The sequence below is a fragment of the Sebastes fasciatus genome, chromosome 17 (assembly GCF_043250625.1).
Source record: "Sebastes fasciatus isolate fSebFas1 chromosome 17, fSebFas1.pri, whole genome shotgun sequence".
Taxonomy (NCBI): Eukaryota; Metazoa; Chordata; class Actinopteri; order Perciformes; family Sebastidae; genus Sebastes; species Sebastes fasciatus.
In genome coordinates this window covers 19,000,700-19,020,310 of record NC_133811.1, presented here as the reverse complement: position 1 = coordinate 19,020,310, position 19,611 = coordinate 19,000,700, and the positions used below count along the sequence as shown (strand labels likewise).

Below are 19,611 nucleotides of genomic sequence, written 5' to 3'. Positions count from 1 at the left end.
TGACATAGCTAAATTAAACAGCTTTTATTGGGCTCAGTTTCTTGCTTAGCTCACTTCTCAAAATGTCAGGATTTCTCTCATTTTTCACGAGAGCCGGGGGGCCCCAGAGAGTCGCAGACGCTCACATCGCGGTTATGAGTGGATACAGTATAGCACATACACACTTTCTGCAGACAGAAACGCCGCACTGATGGCTCAAAAAAATGTACACACATAATCATCTAACATGCCTCGCTGTTCAGAGCATACTGTACATGTTGTGCGTTGCGTGTGTGCTGTAAATGCTCCGTGTGTTTTTTCCTGTCATTTTTTCCACACAGCCTGTTGATATTAAGAAGCCATGAAACTTTAAATTGAGCCTCATAAAAGCCGAAGAGAGTAGCTATTGAATGTGTATGTTAATTGCCTCGCTCCCGTTCGACTCGTTTACCATCTTCCCCGGGGGTTGATGCAGCCTGCGTCCATTTTTGAACAGGTTCATTGACATGTAGCATAAAGACGTTTTCATGCACGACCTTAAATCATGCATATTTTACTGATTGGGCACTATATGTTAGCCAAAACCCTGTCGCTCCAATGTTTGTGCGGGCTTTTCCACTTGGTCGTTGTGGTCTGGTGCCAGGGGTTTATATGCCATTCTGCACTACAGGGGGGGGTATTGAGACTTATGTCCACATATTGGCGTTGGCATGGGTAGACGGTAGCCTGAAATAACATAGTATATGTCCGAGGGTATTTATGCCTCGCTACCTGATAGGAACTTTCCGTAATATCTAGTTTTCTTTACGGTGGCTTAATTTTTTTATTTTGTTTATTTACTTTTGAGTTGTGCACATTAGAATTTACGATCTAGGTTGCAGAACTTGAAAAAAAATACATATATGTGTACATATACCAGATAGATATTCCCGAAACTCATCAGTGAATCATGCAAATCTATACTGCAGTGTCATGTTGCTGCACTTCCCAGCAGAGCCTTAAATCTAAGGGGAACTTCTCTACAGAAAGTATATGAAGTAGGGCTGTCATTCTTTATCTGTTCAAAATGTACCTTAAAGGGAGATTTGGGAAGTATTTAATACTCTTATCAACATGGAAGAGGGCAAATATGCTTGCTTTATGCAAATGTATGCATATATTTATTAAACAATGACAAATATTGTCCAGAAACCCTCACAGGTACTGCATTTAGCATGAAAATATGCTCAAATCATAACATGGGAAACTCAAGCCCAACAGGCAACAACAGCTGTTAGTGTGTTGACTTGCCCCAAACTGCATGTGATTATCATAAAGTGGGCATGTCTGTAAAGGAAAGACCTGTGGGTACCCATAGAACCCATTTTCATTCACACATCTTGACGTCAAAGGTCAAGGGGACGAAGTATGATATGGTTGGTACCAATGGATTTCTCAGGTTTTCTAGTTTCATATGATGCCAGTATCTTCACTCTAGCTTTTAAAACTGAGCCCGCTACAAGCTAAAAATCACAAGTTGCATTAATGCGTTAAAGAAATTATTGGCGTTAAAACAAATTTGCGTCAATGCGTTATCGCGTTAACTTTGACAGCCCTAATATGAAAACATGCCTATTTCATATACTGAGAGCAGATGGAGCTTCATCAATGATCACTGGTTAAGAAACAGTAAAATATTGCTACCTCATTTAGCTCTATTAAAAAAAATGTGTATGGAAAAACTACAATATCCACATAAATTTTCTACGTAAACAATTTCAGCTAATTTCAAATATGTGAACGGCCACTTTGAGCTAGTGAGAGATCTGTCCTTCACAGTGTTTGATACCTCCCACATTAATTATGAATCCTAAAAGCAACACACCTGATTCTTCCTTTTCTCCCGTTCCAGTGTTCAACAGCCACGGTAAAGCAGGGACCAGGGAGAGTCCGAGGCCCAAGGTGGGAACTCACGGCAGGGACGCGCCCGCCCCGCCACTGCCACCTCCTCCACCTCCTCCTCCGCCCCTCCTGAGGGAGCGCAGCGAGCGGGCGGAGGCACGGGAGCACGCGAGGGAGCAGCAGGCCCTGGCCAGCAGCAAAGGCAACGGGCTGCCGCCGAGGAGAGCTGCTGAGGAGCTACGCAAACAGGTACTGTATGGGGCAAGAGCGCCCAGTGCTGGAATTTCAAAGCCGTAACGTGCTAAATATCACATGGAACGGATGAAAGCATTTCTATAGCTTCCCCAAGAGACCTTGGAAAATGTGACAGTGGCATGCAGGGGAAGTATTCTCCTATAGGGAGGGTGAATGGTTTGCATTAGCTGTGGTATAACTTGAGATACCATGGAATATTCTCTATTAATGGGCTCGAGCTGCAGCATGCTTTGGCTATTATGCCCATTTGAAATCCTCTCCTCTCTTGACTCTTGTTTTCATTCACCCATCTGTCACATCCTCTCTTTATCTTCCTCTCAGTGATTTATCCTAACTACTCCTGTGCCTTTCTTGTCTCCCTCCTCTACTTTCTATTTATTGCTGATTTCCTCCGTTGCCTTGCCGTCTCCATGCTCTTCCTCTCCTCTCCTCTCCTCTGCTCTCTCCTCTCCCTCTCCTCTCCTCCATCCATTGTGTCTGGGAGAGTAATGATTGTGTTTTGGCCTGCTGCGACTGCAGCTATATTTAGTAGTGCTGGCGAGGGCCTGTGAAAGCCTGCCTCTCTCTCCGTGGCACTTAGCAGGTTTCAAGGAACCCCATAAAGTGAAAGAAGAGGAGGCGATGGTAGAACGAGGCCAGAGGTGGCTTTAGTCCGAAAACTGGCATTTGTTATGATCACATTAGCCAGTCGGAAGCAATTGTCTGCTGAGGCACCACATTTTCATTCTGTCTTTTTTCTCTCTCACAATCTATCTGCTTCCGTTCCGTCTTATTTCTCATTTCCTCCGCTGCCTTTTCCTTCCCGTTGAATGCCAGCCTTCTATCCACTGTTGTTGTTGTTGTTGTAATGTGCTCAGACTCGGGCATGTGCTTCAGGTTTTTTAAAGTGGCTGGAATTGTCCAGTAAAACCAACAATGAATCTCAATGAGAGCGACTGCCTGCCAAGACAAACTTCAGCCTCACTTACTCACCAGTCTTTGTTCCATCACTCTTCCTCTACGCTCTTTCTTTTTCAATTCACTGTTGGCACCCTGCGTGATTCTTTTGACTCCTCTCATGCTGCGATTTTTTTATTTTATTTTTTTACCCCTGCACTCTCACTCCACCTTTCTCTCGTTATATCTCCGTCTCTCTTTCACTCATTTTCCCTTCATGCTCCACTCTCTCTGCTCCTGTGTCTAACAGACGGATCTTGCCCTTGACAACATGGCTCCAATCATTTGGAAGGATTAGTGCTTCTTTTTTTTCTTTTTTTTTTCTCTCCCTCTCGCTCTCTCTCTTCAATTAGCATGAACAGTACGTGTGTTAACCATGTGTGTTCAAGACTCGCACACATTTATACACACGACCAACTGCGAAAATACAGGCTAAGCCATATAAAAGGTTAAGTGATTATGTAGCCGTAAAACCAACCAGGGGTTGTGTGTGTAAAACCGAAGGGTAAAGGCATTATCATAATTCAATTCACCGCGATTCAGTTCTGCTTAATTTAATAGCGGCTTGTATCAACAAAATACATGCGCCGTAACAGGACCTTTTCATAAAACAATATGATTCTATCCATTTTAATTAAATAACAAAAGCGGGGATGTCAGCAAAGCAGCTGCGCAGATCAGCGAGCGCAGGTGGGCCAAACCATTTAGCCGACTCGGCAGCATTTGAGAAGCACTCTGCACTTTTTTGTTTAGTTGTTTGTCTTCAGCCATCCTCAATTAACCTCCCTCATAATACTACAACATGTACAAATTACTATAGATAACAAACATAGCAATAAGAATGAAATAACGTGTTTCTCTCTGTCTTCTTGGAGCCTCTTTTGCCAGCTTACTGTATGCAGATCTCTCCCTGGTAGTTTATAAAAAAGGGATTTTGCAATGTGTGTGTGTTATTAGTGCCAGGCTGTAGTGACCTTTCTCTAGCTGCTTAAAAGTCAACCTGCCCAGGGCCGCATCGCATCGCTCCCTAATAAGACAGCAGAGGGGAAAGAAGGCTTAAGCCGGATTTATGCCTCGCCGTCGAGGTGTTCCGGCAGTCGCGCCGTAAATGACTCCGGCATAGGAATTGATTTACAGTTCAGCACAGGATTTAACCCGTTGATAGTCATCGCGCCACCGTAACGTTTGATGGATGTGTCGCACGCCGTCAAGCATTGTGTCATGCATTCATTATATCCCCAAAGTTATGGTGTTTACATTATTTCCCGGTGATGGAGTCATGGTGAGGAGGAGGTTTGCGCTGGGAATGTTTTTTTACTACTGGAGAAAACACAAAATAGTCCTGATGTGCACAACCTCTCCTGCATCTCCCTTTCTTTGTCAGAGAGCAGTGCTTTGCAAGGGTTAAACTTCCTCCTGTCTTTTTCTATCGTCTGGCTGGCCTTCTCTCTCTTTCGCTGTCTGTCTCTCTCATTCTCTCTCTCTCTCTCTCTCTCCCTCCTCTTCTTCTTCTCAGGGCCGGCTCCTGCAGATGTTGCCTGTTAAAAATCTTCCTGCCAGGCCTCAGCTGGGCTATAGCAACACATGATGTCATCTAGACCCTCCTCCCTCTCCCTCCCCTTCCCCTCCTCTTCCTCCGCTCACATGCGACCGAAATCCACTCCAGAACAGTCTCCGTCTGCCTGCGTGTGTGTGTGTGTGTGCGTGTGTGCGTGTCTGTGTGTGTGTATGTGTGTGGTTTTTTTTCTCCCTTTGGCTTCATTGTCTTTCTTGTTCTGTTCATCGTCCTTCTCATTTCTGTTTGAATTCTCTCTGCCAGACGAGTGAACTTCCACATCCTTTTACGTATCTCTTTCTTTCTTTCTTTCTTTTCCTTTTCCCTTAGCAAAGTATCTAAACTAGCTCCTGCCTCTTTTACTCCGCCTCGTGTTTTCTCCTCTCATCATCACTCTCTTGCCATCCGCCTTTGCCACCAGACCGAATAATTAAAGAGAGAAAAAGTGATGGAGACTTGCCGAGCCCTCCATGAAGAGAGCCGGTCCGCTGAGCCCTCCTGTGGCAGGAGGCGGTCATGACAGCGTGTCTCTCAGATTCAGTGCTTTGTCAGCAAACTGTGGCTGTTACAAATATAGTAGCTACAGTGTCTGGACAGCTGCTGCTTCAGCGGGTAGTTACTATTTCAGCATCAGTGTAACACTAAATAAACTGTCACACTGAACTTGATTTGGCTGAAGGAAACAATTAAAAAATACGTCAGTTTGAACTTTGTGAGATTATGTTTCAGATCTGTTATTAATTCTTAAATAACAAGCAAAATCCCAATGACGGACGCTTTTTTGACATGAAATATGAATCCTGTAAAAACAGTAGTGCTCTTTAGGCGGCGCTTGCCCTGCAGCCTTGAATCCTCTCTCATCCCTTTCCTCCCCTAACTCCTTCTCTCCTTGTCACCCTGTGTTTTTCCATTGTGAGGAGGAGCGTGTTTGTGTGTGTGTGTGTGTGTGTGTGTGTGTCGGAGGGGAATGATTGACGGAGGCAGGGTTAGGTTTCAGTCCCCCCTTATCTTTTAATGGCCTGGTCTTTGTGTCGGCCCCCCGCCACCTGAGACGAACACAATACAATACATGCACGCACACACACACACACACACACACACACACACACACACACACAAGTGTGACACGAGAGCCCTTCAAAGGCAAACCTGTCAATGGGCCGGCTGTCACCTCCCTCCTGTGGCGCCCCGACCGTGATTGATAACTCCATCTCTCCCATCCCTCCTCCTTTTCTTTCTTCCGTGGTTCACTTCCAGCTGGTCTGGACGGAAAGACACGCAGATAGCGTAGATGGATGGCGGCGAAATGTGATCGTAAATTTTCTAACGACAATCAGGGCTCCATGATGGCTGATGTACGAGTGTGTCTGCCCCTGCTTTGCATGCATCGTTAAGATATTTAAGAGAATGAAAACTATAAAGAAAAGTATATTTTTCTGAAAATAAAATGTAATACAATAGGACGAGGTAGGCCTTTTATGTTAACCTACTTTACTCTCTAGGAGGCTAAATAGCGCTCCAAAGTTGGGCTAAAATTCTAGTGAGGAAACACGGACATGGCAATTTTCAAAGGGGTCCCTTGACCTCTGACCTCAAGATATGTGAAAGAAAATGTGTTCTAAAAATGCAATTCTTGCAGAAATCATAAAATGTCAAAAGTTTTTTAGGGAGGGATTATTGTCATTGGTATTGATTGGTAAAAAATGGTTAAATTTAGCACCAAATCTGTGTAACAAATATTATCAACCCAAAAAATGCTGCAACAACTTATGAGACATACGCTAAGTGAACATGGGAATGACCATCATATACTTCTATCATAATGTTCTAAACCCTTATACACTTTTACAATTTATTTTAGACAATTAATACATCAATTAAATCATGTTTATTTCTGCTGCAGCTCAAATTAATCTTCAGGTTCTCAGCTTTCAGATGATGTACACCACTTCTATGTGACATCTACTGTTGACCTGCTATCTTCCCTTAAAGACCACTTGTATCCCCCTAAAAAAGAACAATTGTGGGTCTCAGAGGGTTAATATAGTTACAGAAACATCATCTCCAGCTCAACCCATTCAGATATCGGCAGCCAAATAGTGATCTTTAAATTTACAAGACATCTTAACTCTGTAGTCATCTCTCTCTCTCTCTGTCTACCACACACACAGACCAGAGAAGGGAGAGAAGGAAAAGGGAATGAGAAGCTCCTGGCAGCACTGAAAGTGGGCCATGAAAACACAGAGGCGAGGAGGACAGAGAGAGAGAGACAGAGAGAGAGAGAGATATTCTTAGACTTGCATTCAGGAGAAATATAAGTGGAAGAAAGGAGATGCGGGGATGAAGTGAAAGAAATGGCTAGACGGAGTCCTATACACAATTTAATTTTACACAATGTGTTTCTTACATGTTCTGATCCAGCTGTAAAGCGTTTTGCACTGAGGGAGAGGATGACCATGTTTCTTCCCACAGCTGTAGCCAGTGGGCCAGCCGTGGAACCAGACACCACTGTACCAAACCTCTGATCTACAGCTGGGTGCCTCAAAGACACATTCATGTGGACACACACAGTCCCTCTCTCTATCTCTTTCTACACACACTCACGCAGGAGCTTTATTCATAGCACAGAAATTGAATTGTAGCGTTTAAGGAAACCCATAGCAAATAAAAGGCTGTTTTCATGCACCCGGATGGGATTTGATTTAATGACCCCACCTCCTACCTCATACTGTCCAGCCATCTGCTAGCAGAAACCATGAAGCCATCCCCGCTCTCCCTCTCGTGTCATCTCTTTTTTTTCCCTACCCGTTCTAAAGTGTTGTTTATCTCGGGATGTAGTGGTTTTGGTTTTGGTTTGCGCATATCCTTTTTGTAAATCTCAGCCTTTGTGTTGACAGCAGTTTGAGCTGCAGTTTACAGAAGTCTACTGCGTTTAAAGTATAGTAATCAAGGCAGTCGATCGGTTCCAATGAATGGCGTAGGTTTCCACAAATATGTTTGGCCTCTTCATTGTGGAGTGTGGGCGCACCCACGCCCCTGCATGTGTCCTGTCGTGCTTTCTGATTATAGAATTGTGTGTGGGTACATTTTGGGAAATATGTTGCTATCTTTAAATCCAAAGTATTTTTAACTTTCATATGTTTTGTGTTCAACATTCAGAGATCTGATCAAACAGGATTCTTTCAGAGGTTTAAGCTAACCACCCCCTTTCCATTCCAGCTGTTTTCCAATATATTTTCCAATTATTTCAAGTTCATGATTGATCCACAGCATTGTGATTTTTTTTTATCCTATTCATCTAACGTGTACTATCTCTCTCTGTTGATCTCAGGTCTCTAAAGTGAACGGGCTGACGCGGGCAGGCTCGGTACAAACTGTCGGTGGTGCCAAAAAGAGCCGCGATTTCCGACTGCCGTCCAAAACTGTGAAGAAGTACACAGCCACCGTGTCCAAGGGCCACGTCACCTACACCAAAGCCAAACAGAAAGAACTGGGCAAGAAAACCAAACTCAGCAGCAGCAACAAACACAACAGCGCCGCCTCGGCACCATCGTCAGCGAACAATCACAATCAGCACAGCCAGCCAGCAGCCAGCAATGGGCTGGCCAACTCAGGAAAAGCAGCGGCTCCAGCCCACCACAGCAATGCAAAAACCCGCAAACAGGTGCTACTATCCAATGGGCTGCACAAGGTGGCTGCCGGCGCCCGCCTCAACGGCAGGCTAAACGGGCAGCGGCACAACACCCCGGCCAAGGAGGACGGGCAGAGACAGTGCCAGCAGGTAGAGTGCCCGGGTCGAGAGGGACTGCGCAACTCCAAGCGGCGTCTGGAGGTGGTCCTTAATTCTGTGGGGACGGGGGTTGTTGAGCAGAAAGCCAAAACCACTGGCACCGACGCAAAGAAGGCCAAGCTTCAACCCGCGCCTCTGGAGACACGCAGCAAGAAGGCGGCCAATCAAGAGAAAGCTGCCAACCCTACCACTCCAGTTTCTAATGGACATGAATCAGACACATCCCCTTCTCCTAAACAAACTCCACCTGTCACCCCACGTCCACCCTCTACTCCCCCTCCTCAACAAACCCCGTCTCCTTCTACACCAGCAGCCAACGCGGAGCCGGTGAACCAGCGACCCAAGCGGGCATCGGCCGGCAAGCTGATGTTGATTCGACAAGCGCAGCAGCAGAGCAGGTCTCATGGTCGGAGCTCCTCCTCTTCCTCCCCCTCGTCAGGCCAGAATCACCCACAGAACCCCAGTCGTGCCAGCACTACCTCAGACCCCCAACAAACCTCTGTGTCCTCCTCCACCACCTCCTCCTCCCCGCTTACATCCAGCAACAGCCCCGGACAGCTCAAACCAGCAGCCTTTCGGCCCGCTGACCGCGACAAGGAGTGGGAGCGCGAGAAAGAGATGGCGCGCCAGAAGCGTTGCGATCAGGAGAAGGAGTGGGAGCGCCAGCGGAGCAGGCAAGAAGGCTGGACAGCGCTGGGCGAAGCCCCTGTCTTCCGGCCAGCGCCACGGGAGTTCCAGGACCCCCTGGTGTACTTGGATGCAGTGAGGGAACAGGCTGAGGTGGCTGGCATGTGCCGCGTGGCCCCGCCACCAGACTGGCGGCCAGAGTGCAAGCTGAGCGAGGAGATGCGTTTTGTTACACAGGTGCAGAGGGTCCACATGCTGGGCCGGCGCTGGGGCCCTAACGTGCAGCGGCTAGCCTGCATTCGCAAGCACCTCAAATCTCAGGGCATTACCATGGATGAGCCACCTGTCATTGGTAAGTGAGCCAAACACACGTATGTTTATGTGAAAGTACACAGGGCAATTTAGTCTACAAAACTCCTTCCTGAATTGATTAAATGAACTAAGCAATAAGCCACAGGTTTCTTCCTGCAGGCTGCCACTGAGGACCACGGCTATCGATTTTATGAGAGTGAATTAAACCCAGACAACCCATCCCAAACTGAGGCCTCCTCTTAACCCCGTCTACACTTGTTTCTCTTTCACAGCTTTTGTTGAATGTAAAGATGAGATAAACTAGATACACTATATTAAAATAAAAATTATTGATTACAAAAACTGCCTTTTACCTTCTCAGTATTCTGAGTTTTTAAACTGTTTTGTCACTCCTGCTGGGCTCTATATAAAGCCAGCGAGCAGGCGTCACCAATGTTGCTGTTTCCATCGGTTCCAGCGGTGCTCTGAAAGCTTCAGTGGCATTCCGCCCTATTTTATCTTCCTGTTTATAGATGATAATAATAATGTGGAACAACTTGGCGAGGGGCCTGACAGGCCACAATACAGTATTTCCCTCAGTCTGTCCGGTCACCTTCCATTTCACACAATGACATCAGCGTTTTATGAGCCTTTAAACGGCCTTTAACAGCCCCTGTTTAGACAGAAACTGTACATGTGAGTTGTCTGTACTCCACATAAACGTGGTTGGATTTGATTAGTTTTTCACCGGCTCGTGCTGCGTGTGTGCTGTGCAGTGCTGTGTTTGTTGCTTTTATATACAGCTGTATTCAGATTAGCCCAGTGTGAGTGCAGTTGGTATGCGGCTGTTAGCCAGAGAGACCTGGCAGCCAGTGAGCCACAGTGGAGAGGCGTCAGCCAGCCAGGATACCCTGGTTCCAAATGACTTCCTTTACTGCGCCCAGCAGATCAGTTCTACATTAACGGAATTTGTGTCTCTGTTTGGCACAATGACGGTTCAGATCATTTTGAAAGGTGATAGCTCAATTGGCCGTTTCAAATAAAATGAACTGGGCTGGACGAAAAGGCATGTTTAGCCAAACGGAGCAGATGCTCCAAGATGGCAGTCTTCTTGATTGGATTTCTGTGTTTTTGAAAATTAAGTGAACGGGCAACTTCTTTTTGTACACATAGCATTGTTGGGTGACAATTGTTTCGCCTTTGATTGATTTTAATATTACCACGAGACACATGGAGTCCTATTGGAACTGTCACAGTGTCTAACCTCACTGAGCTCACTCCTAATTTTTCCCTGAATTAACCTTCTCTTTGTCTTTCTGCTCCTCGCAGGTGGCTGTGAAGTGGACCTGTCACGTTTTTTCCAGCTCATCAATGACATGGGCGGCATGCAGCAGGTGATGGACCTGAAGAAGTGGACCAAGCTAGCCGACCTCCTGCGCATCCCCAAGTCGGCGCAGGACCGGCTGGCCAAGCTGCAGGAAGCGTACCTCCAGTACATCCTCTCCTATGACTCGCTCAGCGCCGAGGAGCGCTTGCTACTGCAGGCCGAGGTGCTGCAGGAGAAAAAGAACCTGGAGTCACGCCGGGGCCCTCTGGAGGGTCTCTCAGACTCCTCGGCACCGAGTGCACTGGTGCTGCCGCGCTATGAGCCCAAGAATGGGCTGGCGGGTGGGATAGTGGGCGGGGCGACAGGGAACCACCGCACCAATGGAGTGTATCACCGTCTGAAGGAGCTGGAGGCTCAGGTCAAAGCGGGCCGGCGCCGGCTCTTCGCTCAGGAAAAACAAGGCAAAGAGGACAGGCAGCATGGAGAGGAGCAGCAGCAGCAGCAGCAGCAGGAGGAGGAGGACAGGGGCGTTCTCAGTGACCAGCACAAATGTATTAACAAGGTGAGGATGCTGTTTAGGTCACATATTTGAACCAGACAGACAAGAGGCACGTGAGTGTATCTTTTCTTTCTAAAAGAGGTTTTATGATCTTAAGTCATTAAGTGCTGTTAACAAATGTTATTGACTACTGCTCCGGGGTCAGTTCATTATAGCATTTGCTGTGAAATTTGCAGTTAGCTGTCTTTGCATCAGCAGTAGACATAGAAACATCTCTGGATGCTGCCTCCTCATCATGGTTGCCCTTGTTTTCGTATTACTCAGATACTTTTAACTCACAAGATGTTATATCATAGTTTGTCTGGCGTCCATTATCAGGTTTGTTTTAGTCCTTCAACCTAACAAGCTGATAATGACATGCCTTAACTAAAATCACAAACGATATGCACATTGTCTTGTTAAATCCCAGACATTTTGTAGCTTGTCAGCCCCTAAGCAGTCTTCAAGAGCCTCATTATTGCTCAGCCAGATGTCTGCCATCTCACTACTATCTGAATCGAGACTAATGTCACACATGAGGTGCAAACGGCCTACACCTTTCGTAGCATCACATCTAAAATTTGAACGTTTACATATCACTGTGCCGGTTCTTAAGTGACAAAATCTGCACCCCATCTTCAGAAGGAGCTAAGCTGTGCTATAAATTGCGACAACACACTGTATGAAAGGGTTTCTCTTAGGGGAGAATGTTACTGTGGTGTTAACTGCAAACATGTTAATGCCTATTGACATTCATATTCAGTGTTGGTAACATTATCGTGCTGTTAGCTGTCATAGTTTGTGGTTTATGAAAGCAAACATTAGAGGTTTACACACCTGTTTACATGCTGCGAATACGTGTAAATGTGTCATAGCTGCATTGTAAAGACCTGGTTTTTGGTGTGAGAGCGAGGGGCAGTACCTTGCACGTCTCGTGGTTTTCGCTGAGTATTTCTGTGCAGCTGTGTGTGTGGTAAGGTGGTCAGTAGTCTTGCTTGTGTGTGTGTGTGTGTATGAACTCACACATTAGATGTATTCCCACCTCCCCAGCCTGCTGGCAGCTGTGTTGATTCTGGCTGGCTGAAATGTAGGTCAGAGAGAAGGCAGCCCTCAAACCAGTCCCTTCCCCTCACCCCTGTCCCGCCCCCTTCAAACCCCGCCTCCTCCAGCTCCTTTAATCCAGCCCTCTCCCCACCACCCCCCAATGCCTTCTCTCCTTCAGCCCATGCCCTTGCTCTGAGCCATTTCCCCAGATCTCCAGTCATCTCGCCGGCCCTCTCTTTCTCCATCATGCCCAGTCCGCTTGCCAATCCCTCTGCCAAGCCCCTCTACCCCCCAACATTTAGTGCAAATTCTGGCAGTTCTTTGTGTACGTGTTGAAATCCACATGTGCAAACTCACAAAAAACTGAAATTCACAATATTTATTTGCAAAGAGCTTGTTTGCACATTTCTTTTTGTCACGCCACAGCATCTTGACGAAGCAGTAACTCACACTGCACAATACTCCACCCATCTCAAACGTGGATCCCATTTGATTTCTCCCCCCCCACTCCTTCCCTCCCAGTTCCTTTGGTAACTAAATCCCTCTATATGACCTCCCTCTGAAAGTACAGTCCATAGACCTCTGAATTATAGAAGCACTATTCAACGTAGTGACATGTGAATGGCTGTCACCGTTCTGACGGGACAGGCTTGTCTAAATATGACCCATCACTTTTCTCCACGGTTGAGATTTGTATGCATTTTTCATCACGAGTGGCCCCCCCAAGAGGAGGTTGTATTTCACTTTTTCTATCAAGAGAACAAAGTGTATGTCAAGGGTATAATTAACTCTAATTACACCAGGAAATGGCTTGGATAAGTGCTGCTACTGACTCACCTAAAGAAAGTCGTGCTTACTAAGTCACGACTACACTGTATTATTCAACGACATTACTTTACAACCTTGTAGCTGTTGTAATAATACATATTGTAGTAAGGTCAGCTTCAAAACATCTGGATACCTAAGCAGGAGAAAAAAAAAGAAAAGAGAGACAAATCGTCACTGTGAGGATGAGGAATCCGCAAGGTCATCTTTCAGCGGGGTCCATACGTCTCCAGGCCCCGAGCAGGCAGATTTATGGTAACCTTCAAAGAGTGTCCATGGGAGGGAAGGGTCAAGTCCAGGGGAAACGTATCTGTGGCTTGTAAGGGAGGCAGAGAGGTGGAGCTGTATAGTGACACGTACATACACATGTGCAGTTGATGCATTTATCTGTGCATGTACAATCTTTTCACCATAATGCTTTCCCTCTGACTTAAACATGTGGTGGGAAATAGGAGAACTCGCAGTTCATTGATGTCCAGCAATATTTTCTCTGCTCATGTTTTATTCACGCCGCACTCTCGGTTCACATTCCCTATAGCTGTTATAGCATGACAGAAGACCATAAATATGTGGACTGAAGTCTGGAGATGTTTTTTTTCTTGTTCCCCCTCAGACTCCTGCACCATGCTGTGACTCATCATAATGTTTAATGCCTCTTTGTTGCAGGGGAAATCGGTGTCTTTGACTAACTTCTTCAGGATAGCCCGGAACACCATGACCATGTGCTTTAACAAGGAACCAGGGGCTGCTGAGGTTGAGGTTAGCATGCTAACGTCTTCATTAAACCACTTGTACTGAATGTAAACTGCATCGTCTGCATAGAAAGTCCACAGGGCCTCGCTGTCATCCGTTTCAACTGGGACACTGTTCTACTAATAGATAGTTCTGGTAAAGATGGCTGACAGTGAGGTTTGTGGATTATCTGTATGGTTAAATAAGGGCTACAACTAATGATGATTTTCATTATCCATTAATTGATTGATTGATTGATTAGTCTATAACGTGTAAAGAATATGTCAATCTCAAGTTCCCAGAGCCCAAGGTGACGTCATGGAATTACTTGACTCGTCTGACCAGCGTCCAAAACCCCCAAAAATATACAGTTGACTATGAAAGAGGACTGAAAAAAAAACACAATTTTGAGAACCACTGTACTATACTAAGATTTATGACTTTTTAATGGCATACTATACTATGATTTTTTTTGTGACTTTGTTATGACATACTATACTATGACTTTTATTACTTTTTTATGACATGAGTTTTTATTATGAAATACTATACTCTGATTATTTCTGATTTTTAAAAGGCATACTATACTTTGATTATATTTTTTATGGCATACTATACTTTGTATCGTATCCCATAAAAAGTCAATGTTTTTTTATGACTTTTTTTAAGGCATGCTATATTATTTTTTATGACCTTTTTATGACATACTATGTTATGACTTGTTTATGGCTTTTATGGTATACTATAATGACTTTTTATGACTTCAGAGACATACTATGACTTTTTATGACATACAGACATACTATGTATTTTCCTTATGAAATACTATACTATACATTGATTATGTTTTTTTATGGCATACTATACTTTGACTTTTCAGAGACATACTATAATATGATTTTTTTTGTAACTTTTTTATGAAATAATATACTATGACTTTTTATGACATACAATTATATAATGTTTTATGACATACTGTACCATGACTTTTATTAATTACTATACTATGATTTTTATGACATTTTTAATGGCATACTTATGACTTTTTTCTGACATACTATACTTTGTTTTATGGCTTTTTCTTACATACTATACAATGACTTTGACTTTTTTTCTTACGTACTATACTATATGACTTTTTAATGACGTGCTATACTATGACCATTTTAACTACTATACAGCTTCTAGTGGTTCGTCATTCAAAAATGTGTTACTGCTCTGTTTTCTCATAGACCTCAGCTAGCAGCATTTGTTCTGTTAGCTGACATAACCCACTATGAGGCACACCTGAAACCTTTCCCCTGCTTCATGCATTCTTCCACTGATTGTCTTTCTTTCCTTTTTGTTCTTGCAGGAAGAGTACTGGAGTATTGTGGAGCAGAGAGACAGCCATGTGGCAGTGCATTGTGGGAAGGTGGACACCAGTACACATGGCAGTGGATTCCCCACAGGAAAGTCAGAGCCATTTTCAAAGTAAGTAGCTCGTTACAGCACTCTCACTTTAAAGTTTGCACAGAATATTCTGCCTGTGTTGCAAGACTGTAGTGCTGACCTGTTAACCAGAAGGCCACTGTCCGCAAAAATGACCATTTCCTCTCGTCTTTTCCTCAGACATGGATGGAACCTCACTGTCCTCCCCAATAACTCTGGATCCATTCTGAGGCATCTGGGTGCTGTGCCTGGTAAGGACATGAAAAGGCAGTTCTCTACAGTATAAAGGCTGTAACTCCTCAATAGCAAACTCAAAAGAAAGACTAATTTAGCTGTGAATTGCTCCAGAAAAATGCATGTATAGGGCATAAATCACTCTTCAGATGCTATGTCGTTGTTTCTGTGTAATTTACAGTTAGTAATAATAACCTATGCTCTTGTTTCTCTCTCTTTAAACCCCTTCTGTCTCCCCAGGGGTGACCATTCCCTGGCTTAACATTGGCATGGTCTTTTCTACCTCATGCTGGTCTCGAGACCAAAATCGCCTTCCATTTATTGATTACTTACACACTGGTGCTGATTGCATTTGGTAAGTATGCACTGGACTCTCCTCCTCATCATCACTGGTATTGTGTATACGTGATAACACTGAAAACATATAAATATTTAAACATAATTGTTGAGGAGGATCAATAGAGTGCATAGTCTCCTCTCTGTGGACAGTTCTTTGCAAGTAGAGTAAATTCCGCTGATCTTTTTATGTGACGTAATGTTCAGTATGAATCTGTCCATGTGTGTTGACGTCTCTGTGTGTTCCTCCCGCAGGTATTCTGTCCCTGCTGAGGAGAAGGCTAAGCTGGACAAGGTGGTCCATACACTGCTTCAGGCCAATGGCACCCCAGGACTAGAAATGTTGGAGAAGAACATCATGGTCAGTTGTTTTCTGGACTTTCTGAAGCCTATTTGTTACCAAAAAAATATACAGTTTCAGATATGTAACACTTTTTCTCTTCCTCCTTGACCTTCCAGATCTCTCCAGAGGTGCTGTGCCGCGAAGGCATCAAGGTTTACCGTACGGTCCAGCGGAGCGGCCAGTTTGTGGTCTGCTACCCCGGTGCCTTTGTCTCTAAAGTGTGCTGTGGCTACAGCGTGTCAGAGACGGTGCACTTTGCCACACCGCACTGGATGAACCTGGGTTACCAGGCCGCAAAGGTCAGTATATGAATTTGTGTGAGCAGATCAGTACGAGGGCCATGTTGAATTATTAATGGTACATATTTATATGTGGAAAAACCAAATGTGCAATGAGGGATTATAAATATAAAATCAAAAGTTCTCTTAGGTGTCTTTTGGAATGAATATTTTGCCCTGTGTATTACAGATTTTACATGATGTATTTGTTTTATTTCGCTCTTGCCTCACAACACCGGCCCCCTGTGGCAGTGGCAGTTAAAGCTCTGATTTATGTAGAGTTGATTGAAAGTGAAATGGATAAATGAACTTAGAACCAAGAGCTTGATTCTCTAATCAGCCGGTGTGTTGAACTATAAGGAGTAATTGTAGCTGTAAGTCTGCCGTCGGGTGTATTTAGATTTTTTTTTTTGTTATCATGAGAAAGCCTTTGAACCTCATTATGGCAGTAATAGAGGAGAAGAAAATGTTCCTTACTGTCATTACGGGCATTATGGTGATGGAAGTACGTATACCATCGGCATTACCATCGTATTCATAGCCACAGCAAAGATTGCTCTCAAGGGTAATACGACATTCATATAGCGTACTGCGTTGTGGTGCTTTGCCTGAAACATTTTTTACTTAAGAATGAGGAACAGGAGAGGACAAACAATAATAGTGTACAGAGTCCGTGGTTACACTGCAAACAATTTCAGTCTGAAGGACATATTAGCATTTTTGGAGCATGTCAGTCAACGTGCTCTACTGTTACTTCACCTAGTTAGAATATCCGTATTGGGATGTGTGTAAACCTCTGAAAAAAGGAAATAATTGAATAAATGGCACGCCTTGGGGAAAGCTGCCATCTTTTTGATTTTGAGATAAAGAAATATTACTCAATAAAATACATCAGAAATAGTCTGTAAGTGATTTAACAAGAATCATAAGGTGTAATCTGTTGTGATTTGGTCTGCAGGACCTGAAATGTCGTCGTATAGCCAAACCCTTTTCCATGGAGAAGCTACTGTACCAGATCGCCGCAGCCGAATCCAAGAGGGACAATGGCCTTCTCCTCACCACCATCTCCGCCCTACTCAAAGACCTCAGGTAGGATGCAGCAGTGGTCCTAAATGAGCACATACTCACGCAGATATACTCAAATACCATGACTATTTGGCTTAAGGAAGCAATCAAATGTTGCATTAAGGGTATAATCATACTGTATTTTCTCCTTATCCAATAGGAACATAGAGATGCGCCAACGGCAGGAACTTTACAGAGCAGGTTTGCTCTCCTCCGCCCGCTACGGCACCCATGACAGCAGCCTGGGGCCCAGCGAGGGACGCAAGAAGCCCCGCGGGAAATGGCTGGCACTGGAGTCCTCCGAGAGACGCTGCCAGATCTGTCAGCATCTCTGCTACCTGTCCATGGTGAGTTTAACACACTGTAGTTAGAAGATATGGGGACGTGTTTTCTAAAATGCTATTGTGCTAGTTCGGATATGCTTTGGCCTTTTGAAGCTAGTTTTTTTTATTATTATTATTTAAGTTATTTATTCATGAAATCATCAATAATGCAAGAGAGGATATCATTGTTTTTCTTCAGGTTGTAGGTTTTATTTTGCATTATGCACTGCAAAAACAGTTTATATACTGTACTTACCAACTAGACTAAACAACACTTTCTTTCGGCTTTTTATTTGCCGAATATTTCAAAAGTATCTTAAACAAAGTATATAAACCAAATAATGAAGTCTGATAATGTTATAATAATGTTATAAAATTGAATGCCATAATTTATTTAATATATACTAATTTGCCAGTGGCATAATACAGTAGTCGTGGAATACATTTAGATGATTTATCAGGTTTGTCACTATGACATTAGTAAGAGACTCCTGAGTTGAGTGTCTGGTTTCTACAGTAATGTCTTTGTCTGTGCAGGTGGTTCAGGAGACTGACAACGTGGTCTTCTGTCTGGAGTGTGCCCTGCGTTATGTGGAGAAGCACAAGTCCTGCAGAGGCCTTAAGATGATGTACCGCTACGATGAGGTGAGCTGCCCCCTGTTAGTTTCTGCTGTGATTCAGTTCTCTCTCCGTCCAGAAGGGGGAGACATCAGCCAGGTTTACGTCGCTCTGCTCCTGGAAGTACATTATTCAGCATCCCAGTGTTCATGCTGTAATTCCTACTATGTGTGAATAGGTTATAGATGAACAAATGATGTTAGAGGAGGTGATTTATAAATAAATTTAATAAGTGAAATGTTTTAATTAATATATTTTTTCTGTGTTTTCCAATCAGGAGCAAATCAACAGTTTGGTGAACCAGGTGTGTGGCCGGGCCATGTTAAAGAACGGAGGCAGCGGTGGCGGAGTCGTCGTCAGTGCAGTAGCGGGGGACCCCTGCCACGGCTTGAGCCCCGCCAAATCATCGCCAGCCAAGCGAGGCCCCCGAAAGCGCGCTACCGTGGAGGTGTCCCTGTCACGCCTGTCCTCCAGCCACATACCCAAGGCTGCTGCTGTGTCCTGAGGGGGAACGCCACGACATCAACACCCGATGCGCTGTGCCACGTCGTGGCCCGACCCTCCCAAACTCCCCTGTTTTGTTTTACATTAAGCAGGATCACTATCAATCCCTCCTCCAACACCCAATATTTAAGATTGATTGTTTTTGAGCTTTGAAAAAAATCCCCTCACTTGACCTCAGTCCTCCCTCGGAAAAAAGATTCACCTCCCCCCTTAGTATGACAGGCTTGTTTATAAAAAAAAAAAAAGAAAAGGAAAAAAAAGAAAAGCAAGATGTCTTTTTTGCACTAGTGTGAAAGAAGAATTTGTTTTTATTCTGGATGATTTTAGAATCCCCCCCTTGTCCCTCCTTAAGTCGTCCTTTACAACATTACAAGCATTAAGTGTAACGTTCACAAGAAGACTTGATGGGCCCTGTTATACCCTTTACCTCCACCCACCATCCTCCCTTAACTGCAGTGGGTTACATTTGTTACCTTCTTCTTGCATCACTCTTTCTCCTGCCCTCATCTCACCCCCCTGAGACTGAACCCCATTCCTTCTCATCATGCGTCACTCAACTGTGAACATGGGACAAATGAAAAGGCGGCCTTTTTTTTTTTTTTTTCTCCAGTTTTGTGAAATGAAAATGACATCAAGTAGTTACCCAAAGTTTCTCTCTGTCCTTTTGAGGAAGAGGAGTCCTTTTTTTAATGATTTTAT

At 44.4% G+C, this 19,611-nt stretch overlaps 1 protein-coding gene across 4 annotated transcripts in view; it reads left to right on the top strand.

The window, feature by feature from the left end:
• jarid2b (jumonji and AT-rich interaction domain containing 2b) overlaps nucleotides 1-19,178 on the top strand; it is a 117,453-nt gene extending 98,275 nt beyond the window's left edge. For all 4 annotated transcript variants that reach the window (XM_074614456.1, XM_074614458.1, XM_074614455.1 and 1 more), the window contains 13 exons: nucleotides 1,871-2,109; nucleotides 7,938-9,375; nucleotides 10,644-11,203; nucleotides 13,715-13,807; nucleotides 15,135-15,253; nucleotides 15,392-15,462; nucleotides 15,686-15,800; nucleotides 16,037-16,142; nucleotides 16,241-16,423; nucleotides 17,361-17,491; nucleotides 17,628-17,814; nucleotides 18,328-18,435; nucleotides 18,686-19,178. In XM_074614456.1, coding sequence (XP_074470557.1) covers nucleotides 1,871-2,109; nucleotides 7,938-9,375; nucleotides 10,644-11,203; nucleotides 13,715-13,807; nucleotides 15,135-15,253; nucleotides 15,392-15,462; nucleotides 15,686-15,800; nucleotides 16,037-16,142; nucleotides 16,241-16,423; nucleotides 17,361-17,491; nucleotides 17,628-17,814; nucleotides 18,328-18,435; nucleotides 18,686-18,913 — 3,578 coding nt within the window. In that variant the 3' untranslated portion in view covers nucleotides 18,914-19,178. The remainder of the gene's footprint in view (nucleotides 1-1,870; nucleotides 2,110-7,937; nucleotides 9,376-10,643; nucleotides 11,204-13,714; nucleotides 13,808-15,134; nucleotides 15,254-15,391; nucleotides 15,463-15,685; nucleotides 15,801-16,036; nucleotides 16,143-16,240; nucleotides 16,424-17,360; nucleotides 17,492-17,627; nucleotides 17,815-18,327; nucleotides 18,436-18,685) is intronic.
• Nucleotides 19,179-19,611: the final 433 nt, after the last annotated feature.